The sequence below is a fragment of the Chanodichthys erythropterus genome, chromosome 6, assembly GCF_024489055.1.
Source record: "Chanodichthys erythropterus isolate Z2021 chromosome 6, ASM2448905v1, whole genome shotgun sequence".
Lineage (NCBI taxonomy): Eukaryota > Metazoa > Chordata > Actinopteri > Cypriniformes > Xenocyprididae > Chanodichthys > Chanodichthys erythropterus.
Window position 1 is genome coordinate 3,393,973 of NC_090226.1, and position 11,438 is coordinate 3,405,410.

Below are 11,438 nucleotides of genomic sequence, written 5' to 3' on the forward strand. Positions count from 1 at the left end.
CATTATGCTTACAGTCTCTGATTTACTGTCTTGTCATTTAACTGAGGCTTTACACACACAGTCCCCTTGGTAAGGTGCATTGCTCCAGGACATAATGGTGGTAGCTCAGTGCTTGTGTTGTTTGAACCTACAACCTTTCAGTTGCTAGCCCAGATCTTTAACCACTTGACCACACCACCCCTGTAGGCTGCATGCAAATGGGCAGTTCATTGTCAGCGTGCCACACCTGCATGATAGCAGAAGACAACAAAGACATGAATGAAAGTCTATGTACTATATATGGCAACATGTTCAGAATACAAAAATTAAAAGAATTCACATTTAGTGAATTTTCCTCAGCGCTGACTAGGAAGTTAATCATGCTTGTAAAACCTATAACATTAACTTTGTGATGATTCTCCCAATCAATAACATACACAAACTTATATACATTATAATCTCAAGAGCGTTTGGGTCACCGGATATAGATTTGTAAGGTGTGCGCTGTTAAAATGGGTGTAACTGATCATCACTTTAATTCTTTATATAGCAGGAAGGAGCTCTTTCACATTTTGTTTTCCTAGAAATTAAATGCATTGGTTTATATGACAAGTAAATGTGTTTCTATGTTCTAAAAATGTAAACCATTTTCTTTTAGGGACAGGTTAAGGGTGTGGGCTTGGGTTTGTCTGTAATAACTATAATTAGCTTATATAAGACAATAGAAGTCAATGGTATGTCCTTATTTAGATAGTCAAGTAACCATGCATGTTCCTGTGTGTATATAAGTGTGTGGGTGTGTGTGTATGTTTATGTGACATTTCAGGACACAAATGTGTATAATGACATGGGTATGATATAGGTGGAGAGGGTGAGGGTGACTTATTACCCCATGTCTCCACTTTTCAAAAGGCTTATAAATCATACAGAATAAGTTTTTTTGAGAAAGCAAAAATGTGCAGTTTTCTGTATAGGTTTAGGGATAGGGACGGTGTAGGGGGATAGAAAATATGGTTTGTACAGTATAAAAACCATTACGCCTGTGGAATGTCCCCACAATTCACGAAAACAAACCTGTGTGTGTGTATGTGTTTTTATAGGGATGACAGATAATTGATTTAAGTCAAGGCCGTCTAAACTGGTTGTTTGTTTTTTTTGGACTTTAATGTATGTGGTTCAACCATCTTCAGTTCCTCTCTTTTGTCTGCTTTTGATCAGGCTGTGATTAATCAGGAAGCTTATCTTTCTTTAAGAGTTGAATTACTGGTTTGCAAAGAGTCATTTCCATTTCACATGTAAGGTGAATCGGCTTAGGATATCACTGAAATGGCTATCCTGTCATTACTATTATTTTTAGGACATATTTCATAAATGCCACCAGATAGAGTTTGAATAATCTTTCCTATTCATTATTAGTCATATGATATAAAAAATATAATAAAAATATAAAAAAAATATATATATTTTTTTAAAGTTTAGACAGGATCACCTTCACACTGTCCAATGTTCCTCAGAAGTCCTCAAAAGTGTTGTTATTGTTAACAAAAACATACTTTGAAAATCATTTTTGTTAGAAATAAAGCTGAAATTAAAAGATGAAACAAAATATCGAAATCTTGCCTTGGCAACTGACTTAAACATAAGTTTATTAAAACTACTAAAGATTACTAAAATTAAAGATTAAAGCTAGTAAAATCCTAAAAAAGATGACAAAAGCATATCATAAAATTCCCTAAAACTTAAAATAAAATAAATTAAAATGAAAACTGAAATATAAAAATTAAAAAAGGTCTGAAGGTGAAAAGCATGACTTAATTTCCTATTATCCGAGCCAAATTTGTCCATTTGTTAAATTTGAAAACTTATAGTTTGCTCAATTCGGCTGCTTATCGTTTCATCCAAGGCTTTTGCGCCAAAAAAAGACCAGAGAAACAGCATTTTCCCCAATCAGCAAGGCAGAAAATACCAGTCTATGTGAGTAATTCCCAGGTTTGCTACATAGTGCCCTGTAGAGCAGCTCCAAGACACGCATCCCTTCAAACCGCAGAACTGATCCAGGATCTGTTTTTAAAGTGCAAAAGTACAGTTCACCTTCCTCCTGTCTGGAGCCAGGCCAAAAGTAATGAGGCAGAGCACAGGGGCGTGGATGTGATAAAACAGGCAAAACAGCTATATCTCTGTTCCACAAAGATACAACATACTTCAGAGAATGAAATACAGCAGAATATCAGATAAAAACAAACTTGATTCATAAATAAGTATTTATTTCTATTACTTTAAAGGATACAATACACTAAGAACTATTCAGTTTGGGTAAGAGGACAATGTTAAATACTTTTACACATCACAACATACTGTTTTATCAGTGCACTTTGCTTTATATATATTTTTATATATATATATATATATACACACATACACACAACACAGCAGAGATGTCGATTTCTTCTTGAACTTGCCTTCATTTTTTTTTTTTAAGTAAGACTGCGAAAGGAAAATAAAAACAATGTAAACATTTTCTGATACACAAACTAGTAAAATAAAAGGGTAAAAAAAAAAAAGGTTCAAATCCCTTTGTGAGGTGGAAAGTTGTAGTTGACCTCAGAGCTCCCAAACAGCATGTTTTTATAGTCTTACTTTCCTCATCTTTTTCAAATTGCATGGCACTTGCTACATTTACTGAGTTATCACGATGGTTCTGGAAATAATATAGAACAATAAAACATCTCATTCACCAGCTGCCAGCAGCCAAAGTCTCTGGTGCCCACACCCATTGTAATCACGTCTAACAGGAATGCACGTACAGTAACAGGAAGATCAGTATGTGTGAGCTCGGCCAAACGCAACACGTATGGACTTTAACTCCACATAGCTCTTAAAAAAAAAAAAAAAAAAAAAAAATCGGTCGAAGATGCGTTTTCATTGAGGAAGTGTTAATGACTGACTGTTTTGAATGGGCAAAGCAAAGAAATACAAATCAGGGGCAATTGTTTCCTCGTACGGGCTTGTGTGCGCCAAGGGAGATTGTATTCGTTGAGTCTTTGTAATCCGTAGTTGGGTATTTAAGAACTAGAACTATAATGGGAGGTAGTACTCGAGAAAATCCTATTCCAGACAATGGCTCACAGCTTCACGTGGAGACAGCACTTAAAAAGAGGAGATAAACACATTCACAGGTTTAACAAGTATTGCTTTTTGTGCAATAAAAGAACACACTACACCTTAGCGAGAAGCAAGGGATCGGAAATACTCTGTTCATTCAGAGGGCAACATTTCAGCTGCCGTTTTAAGCAGCTTATAAAAGCTTAAAAGCAGTGCCAAAATTGGGCAAATGTAACACATTCAGCTCTCGAATCACTCACACACTCAACTTGGAACAGAAAAGCAATACTTAGCCTGTTCCTATGTAACACACACACTCAAGACTACAAGTTGTACAGACAGGCCACAAAAAAGCACACAAAAGAGTGTCCTGACAAAGGCTGAAAGCAATAGTCCAACAGAAGAACTGCGAAATAGTGTGCATGTGTCAGATTTCATGCAATGCAAAAAGATGGAAAAACCTTCACTTATAATGCCGGCTGCAAAAAAAGCCAGGCCGTTTTTTTACTTCATATATGGTAGACGACACAAACGTACAGAAGCATTACTGACCCTATGTCCCTATGATCAAATGAACGTGCTCAATGTTCCATGACATAAAAATAATCTTCAATGCAATATAAAATGAGACTACGAAAATTTACAACACTGAAGTATGAAGGTACCAGACCAGCTAATACCAAACAACTGCACCATGTTATCATTTCAACACTTACATTTCACATAACAATGAAATAAAAAACAATTTCCGAGCTCGCTCTAAGAGAACTGTTAGAACTGTTTCCGAGTTTCCAGTCCCAGTAACTGCAATTCATACGTAACTCGCTCGAATTTACGAGCGCTACAGCAAAACTGCGACAAAGCAGCAAAAAAGTCTTCGGACAAACGTGTCCCAAGTGAAAGCTCACTTATTTCATACCAAGTCTATTTGGTGCGTCGTTTTCCTTTTGCTTTGACAGTCCCAGTCCAAACTCGAATCGGAGGCATCCGTGCCTCGACTCGCTGTGCTGTCCATTAAATACTTCTCATGTTTGTCCAGGTATGATGGGCGCTGTGGCAAAAGGAAGTAGTGCGTGTTGCTGGCTTTCCGGCCGTTCTCCATGACGGGCAGAATGCATGGAGAGCCTTCGCTATTCTGTCGTTGCAGGCCGCGACTGACGTATTTGGGATCTGGAGCAAAGCTCTGCGTAGGGGGCATGATCCCATTGAGGTACATTGGAAGGCTCTTTGGGCTCGGGGTACGGGAACTACTGGCGGATACTCTAGGGGGTACTTTTGGAGGTCGGTCATCGTCGCTGTTGGCTCCCGAGGAGACTTCGGCTGACCAGCGGCGGGAGTCTCCTGTTTTGATTGGTCGTGGGGGGATTGGAACTCTCGGAGGAACTTCCGGTTTATCTAGGCCTTGTGTATTCCAGTGGTGACTGGACAGCCGGAAGGAGGTGGGCTTGTTAAAGCAGCCGGCAGGGCCGGAATGGGAGCGCCGCAGCTTCCTTTGCGTACGTTCCTGCTGCCTGAGACAGTTCTGCTGCTGCTGCTGTTGCTGCTGCTGTTGTTGTTGCTGGTCGCGGAGTTCCTGTTCCCTCTGCTGGATTTCCCGCTCCTGCCTCAGCTTCTGTGGCTGCTGCTGCTTCTGCTGGGATGCTGGTCCTTCAAAGTAGGCATAGTTAATCTGTCCACAGCCCCTGAAACTCCTCCTACTGGGCATTCCGTAGCGGAAAGGAGAGGGTTTGGAGTAAGGTTCGGAAACCAGGCAGCGATTGTCATCTCCGTTGAAGAATTCTACTTCACTGTCCACAGCCTGATCCGGGGAAAGTTCCGCTGAACCAGGAATTGGGGGAAGGGGTTTGGTGACCCGGCTGGGCGTCTGGGGAGGACTGATGCAGTCAGATACGGTTAGACGTTGAAAGCAGGGAACCACTTGGTCGTCTTTGGCAGGGCTAGACGTGGAAGGGTCTGTGTGCAAGGTGAGCTGGGACGGTCGGGGCTTTTTGGGGGGCAAGGGCTGGCCTCCTGGGCTGTTTGGTGATTGAAGATGAGTCCGCTGTTCTGTTTAAATGGAAAGATGGCAGAGAATGAGAATATAGCCATTTAAGACTGAAACTGATCAATTGTTAAAATGTTAAAGATGTGGCCGCAAGAGGAACAAAAATTACACTTCCCCTTAAAGCTTATGATTTTCTCCAACAGTATTACATTTTTAAATGATTTTACATTTGGCAGGGACTTTTACCAAAAAATAGTTCACCAAAAAATTAAAATACAATCATTGATGTTGGATGATTTTGGAGGACCCTCATGCTGGTTATTCCATACACAGACCGACAGACATGGTCACCATAAATTGTCATTTTTGAATGCACTTTTAATAATGATGAGAGTTATGTTACTTACTGTCCGCTCCTGAAAATGATGGCAGCACCTGTTGCTGGGATTGATGCTTAAAATCCCTAGAAGAATCAATTGTGAAGCATAAGCTGCAAATTAAGAACAGGACAGCTAATCAGATTGACGCACAAATCCGAAGTTCATTAAAATGTTTCACACCATTTCCTGTTTTCTGTTCAGTTATGCAGTGCATGTCCAGGGACTTATAAAACTAATCCATTTTCAATTCTGAAAACATGTGAAAAATATGCACTCACTTGTGTAGATCATGGTATTTCCAAGAGGGCTTAGCTCCGGCCATGCTATGCCAATGGCTGCCCCGCAGGAATAGGCTTTGCGCGGGTAAACAGATCTCCTGGGCAGTCAAGCCTGCAGTGGACATGCTCCAGCTGCAGTCGGTTCGCATTCAGGCCAGGAAATGTTCCTCCCGCCAAGCTGGCAGCTGCTGGTCTGTACCTGAAACACAGCCATGAGAGGACAAGAGCATGAATCTCTGTTATACCACAAGTGTTTCTCTGACACAGGAATAAGATTAAAGTCTCCTGCTTCTCAGATTTCCTTTCTTACTGAGAAAAGGACCTCAAGTTTAATGCATCTTATCTAGAGTTCACAAGAGATCTTACACTGAGCTCGTGATCCAAATAGGACAAAACTCAGAAAGCTCAAACATTGAGATTACTTCTGAAACTCTAGGGAAGATGCGATGGTTTAAACTCAAGTCTGCAATCAAAAGACGTCAATATGTACTCAAAGATTTCTTAAATCAAACTGATCCACATCCATGCTATTGCCTTTTTTATGTCTATTTTCATTTCTTTCAAGGAATTTTAAGAGAAACATCCAAGATTTACAGTTACAATTATGCATTTGGCAGACGTTTTTAACAAAATCGACTTTTTTTTAAGGTACACATTTGTTTTTGTTTTTTTTATCAGTTCTTGCTTTTCCTGGGAATCGAACCCATGACATTAGTGTTGCTATTGCCGTGCTCTACTGATTTAGCTACAGGAAGACACTTAAAAAAATGGTTAAAAAAAAATTCTTAATTTTTAAAAAAAAGCAACTTGCATTGCATTCAAGGAACACTTTTTTTTTTTAATCATTTCTTGCTTTCCCTGGGAATCAAACCCATGACCGTAGTGTTGCTAGTGCCGTGCTCTACTGATTTAGCTACAGGAAGATACTTTAAAAAATAATAAAATACAGCCAAGAGCTCCATTAAAGAGCAACTCCTTTGAGCAGTGAAATATTTCAGTGAAATTTCACAGCCACTATCATGGCCATATGAACATTCAAACCAAACTGAGATCATCCTGGGATCATTGCAATGGTTTTGTTGTTGTTGTGGAAGAACTAGTTGTTTCTGGAGCCCAGGGCTATCAGCACACCATCCAATGCACCTCCTACTCGCTTCCCCTCGCTTTGCAATGCAGTCAGCCATGTGCACGGGACTCCAGTCGTGCTCTTTCAGAAAAGAACATCGAGTAACATTCTGCTGAGCTTCACAGCCTGTGGTATGACAAGCGCTCAGTTTGACAGCACTAAACGACATGTATGCCCCAAAAGCCTTGAGGATAGTGCCAAACTGAATGCACTCTTAGATGTCTCACACACACAAAATAGCACAAACTTCACTGCAAGACTCGAAAAAATCCGGTCGTGTAGGATGCACTGACAGTGTACAATTTATCACTTTGCAATGTTTGATGAAATATCGCACTGTAAAGAGTCTTGTGCAAATGCGATTCTCACAGAGGAAGTCTAATATCAAATTATATATGCAAATGAGTCTCAAATTTCCTGCCTAGGGAACACATCTTGTGTTTAAAGGAAATTGCATCTACTGTTACGATTCAGTGTAACACTAGATATGGTCTAAAGCAGTTGCTTCAAGAGTAGAATCCAATGAAACACTTTTCACTCTGAGAAACCAGCTTTACACCCCTGAGAACTTGAAGAGTGATGGACCTGGAGGCAAGGTTCATCCTGGTTTTAGCTTACAAACACATATCACGCTCACAAGCTATCAAATCACCAACATTACGACAGTCTTCCAGAGATAAAACAACCCTATTACTGAGCAATTAGCATTTTTATAGAACAATTTATTGCAGGGCTGTTTTACAAGCACGGTGCATTTCTGCAGAACTGAGTGTGATATGCAACAAGTACAAAATCTTGCAATTTAAATCAATAATACACATTTCAAGAACAACCAATAGAGATTTGTTCATCTATGACGAGTCAAAGAAAGCAATGCAACCATTTCCGAAACGGGTATGTGATCAAACCGGGTCTTTTCTGTTGACCGTCCCTGATCTGGTGCATAAATGCAAGCAGTTATGCATCCTGAAAGCTCTGGACCTTGGATACGGTCACTATGAGCACACAATGCAACCTGATCCGTGATAAAGAACCCCACGGGACGAGCGCTTCCTCTCACAACAGGTGCAAGACGGACAGACTTCCTAGTGTCCGGCACAGACATTTCTCAATGCTTTTGGGAAGACAATGCCAATGTGTTGCGTAGACGTTAAGTAAACAAAGCGTGCCAAATGTGTTCGCTGTGGCGTAAACCCCATGAAAGCTCCTTCTAAACACTTATAGACACACATTTACTAATTCTACCCTCTTTTGCATATGAGATTATGGTGTCTCAGAACCAAAATTACTGAATTTGAGAAATTTGGTTGCATTTGGTTGCAAGACAACAAAGCTTATTTTAGTACTATTAAGATTGTGACATTATAATGAAGCACTTTTTTTTTTTTTTTTTTAATTAAATCAGCATTAGGGCCGCATACAACATATAGGTCTACTGCAATGATACAATATTTATTTATTGCATTACAGTAAATATACAGTGAAAAGAATAAGACATTTTTTGCATTTGGCAAATGCAAAAATCACATCAGATGGTTCTATTTGTTAACATATTGTAAAGCATTTATTCAAGTTAAGTTAATGTGTTATCTTGGAAATAACTATTAAAATCAAAAGTTGCGGTTAGTATTATTAAATGGACCAGACCTGATATGAACAGCTGTATTTTTATAATCTAACATTAACAATGATTAATAAGTACTTTAACAAATGTATTGCTCTTTGTTAGTTAATATAACATTAACTAACGTGACCTTTTTGAAAAGTATTTGCAAAAAAATCTCAAAATAGGCATCATTTTCTTCATGCAATATATAATTTCCTAATTTTGCAATGAAATGTGGACATGTTCTTGACAGACTAGCATACAAAGGATCTTTTGGAAATACCTGAAATACTGCTTATGAACTCACGACACTTCAAAAGTGCTTCTAATGCACATCTACTGTACTTTGTGCATATTCACAGGTTTTTTAAGCCACCCATTCGGTCTCCTTATATTGACAAAAAGAAGTCCAACACTAAAGTGGACAGTCATTGTACATGGCCACAAATTACGAAATATCTGCATCCTGACAAACCACTAATATGACATTGTAAGAAGGTATGAAGGAGAGACAGTCGCGCGCGTTCACACCCCGCTCTTGTCACCTCGCCGCGGTTTCCAGGCAACCATACCCGATCTACCTGTCCGCTTCCGCGAACTGGCGGGATGAGTCACTTAAACTCTATCACACCTGACGAAACACACCTCATACATTTCTTTAAGAAAAAAGAAAAAAAAGACTTATGTTCCACAAGATGAAGCAACATATATGTCAACATCACATATTATGACAGTGTCATGCGGGTTTTATCAGCTGATAATCATTATGCCTGTTGTTGTTATTATGATGATAACAAAAACCTGAAATTAATCAAAAAAATATAAGGTAAATTATATTATGTTTTAGAACTGATTCTGAGCTTTCCATCCTAATTGAGCGCGCGCGCACACACGCGCGCGCACTCCTTATCGGATGTCCTGTCACAGAATCTGATAATATCGTTACACACGTCACTGTCGTCATCATCACGCACACACATAGCGAGACAGACAGACCACAAACACTGACAATGTGACAAACAAACGCATTAAAATTCACCTTAATCTCCTGGTAGATTCTAGGTGTCCGGTGTTAAAAGTTCATAATGCCGTAATGATCCCGTTCGGTCCGTTTGAAAGCTTTACTTTATCTCTATAGATGCGCGAGGACATTCATTACAGCGGTCGAGAGGTTCGTTAAACGGGTCTTCTCTGTGCGCGCTGCTTTAAATGCTCGCTGCAGTCAGAGGACGCGCAAGCCCCGCCCCTCCGCACAGGATTTAAAGACACAGTGCGCACACTGTTGTTATGTGCATGTCTCTGCATTGTTGTTACTCTTTCTGTTTCATGTGTTTGTTTACTCTCTAAATGCATAAGAAATATGATTTGGGGAAGAAAAAAATAGTTTTTTTCACTATGGACAGTTCTTAGAAGCAATGGCTCACATTGACTTTGCATTAACACAAACCCCTAAACCGACCTGCTGATTTCGGTGTATTGATAAATAGATGGGAGAACTTTAAATGTCCTCACAAGGTCATTTTTTATGTCTCACTATATTTTAAGGACATTTTCATACAAATGCAAAGAAAATATCCTATGTTTGCATTTTAATGTGAAACTGTCTTTAATTTAAATGTTATTTTACCTACATACAAAATAATAATAATCACAATAAATAAATAGTGAGAGAGAGATTTATTGTGATTTTTATTATTATTTTGTACATACTTTATATATATATATATATATATATATAAAGTGATGTTATCACATATAAAATATTCAATAGTAAATAATAAAATATGCTAAATTACCTCATCAAAATATATTGGTGTCACACTTTTTTTCAGTAAATAACAGCACACATCCACTAAATTTCTAAAAAAAAAATAATAATAATAATAATAATAATAATAATTCCATAAGGATAAACCACATTTCTTAGAGTTTACATTATTAATCTCAAAACATGAATCTTTCTGTTTTTTCCTAAATAAAAACTTGCCTTTGTCTCTCTCCCAAAGCAAAGCGCTATTAAAACTTTTCACTCTATTATTAAAAATGCAATAACTGAGTCAGAAAACAGCGTTTGTTTCAGAGCCATAGTTTACACAAACCTGTGCATCTGAAATATTCAAATATGATATAACCATTAAGTATTTAAAAAAGTGGTTTGGAGGCAGTAAATAAACATTAGATACCTAAAACCAGACAGACTGCTAACATGACATGACAGTCCAGAGTCCCTGCAGTCAAGACTTATTTGAACAGACAGACAAGACCATACAAGGCTACAGAACCTCTGTGAGACGTGCAAAGAGAGACATTTAATGCACAGAACGAAGAAAATACGGGATCACGGCCCCGGTGACTCCACACAAACGATGAGACAGACATAAAGGTGGCTCCATTGCTGATAAAAAAGCACACACAGCAAACACTGGGATGTTTTACTGCTACATTATATTTACCTGCCTGTCGAGATGGAGCCCGTATTGTCTGCAGGCTAGATGGATATTGGTGATGTCTCTTCATTATGGTCTGTGGGGTAGATAACAGCTGTTGTATATCATGTATAATACACATCTGATTCAGTCTTATCCAGATGCCCATGCGGACGTGAGATGATTCCATCCCAGTGTTTCTGGTTGTTTACTGTGGACTTCAATCAGGTCGCAGGTCTGTTGTGTACAGAATAAAACAAAGCTAAATGCAAATAATAATTATGAATAATTATGCATAATTATGAATTGTATAGGCTCCTCAACTTTAAGTTGGGAGGAAAAACAGTTCTCATACATTTTGATTTTGATATCAAAGACTGTGTCCAATAGAAACCACTGCAGTCTGGTGCAAATCAGTGTTATTTTAGTTTTATTAATACTTTGAAGTAGCTTTTATTTTTATATTTTTACTTTTCATTTTTATTAATTTCATTATGTGCCGTTGTCGTTTAATTAATTTGTTTTGGTTAAATATTGCCATTTAGAATTTTTTTTTT

General features: G+C 38.5%; 1 protein-coding gene across 3 annotated transcripts; it reads right to left on the reverse strand.

Moving 5' to 3' along the window:
- Positions 1-2,067: 2,067 nt before the first annotated feature.
- Positions 2,068-9,648, reverse strand: errfi1a (ERBB receptor feedback inhibitor 1a). 3 transcript variants are annotated; one of them, XM_067387747.1, is made up of 4 exons: positions 9,495-9,648; positions 5,724-5,922; positions 5,473-5,528; positions 2,068-5,127 (listed from the first exon to the last, which is right to left on the reverse strand). In XM_067387747.1, exons 2-4 carry the CDS (start codon positions 5,870-5,872, stop codon positions 3,995-3,997), a joined length of 1,338 nt encoding a protein of 445 aa, XP_067243848.1. In that variant the 5' UTR covers positions 5,873-5,922; positions 9,495-9,648; the 3' UTR covers positions 2,068-3,994. The 3 variants fall into 3 exon arrangements, with proteins under 3 accessions (XP_067243848.1, XP_067243847.1, XP_067243846.1); XM_067387746.1 differs by having other exon boundaries at positions 2,069-5,127; positions 5,473-5,555; positions 5,724-9,111; XM_067387745.1 differs by having other exon boundaries at positions 2,070-5,127; positions 5,473-5,555.
- Positions 9,649-11,438: the final 1,790 nt, after the last annotated feature.

Excerpts from the sequence above, each read along its gene's own strand:
- errfi1a (XM_067387746.1), bottom strand. The coding sequence starts at position 5,872 with ATGCGAACCGACTGCAGCTGGAGCATGTCCACTGCAGGCTTGACTGCC. Across the intron at positions 5,556-5,723 it reads AAATACCATGATCTACACAA|CTTATGCTTCACAATTGATT; the intron begins GTGAGTGCATAT and ends CTTAATTTGCAG. Across the intron at positions 5,128-5,472 it reads ATCATTTTCAGGAGCGGACA|AACAGCGGACTCATCTTCAA; the intron begins GTAAGTAACATA and ends CCATTTAAACAG.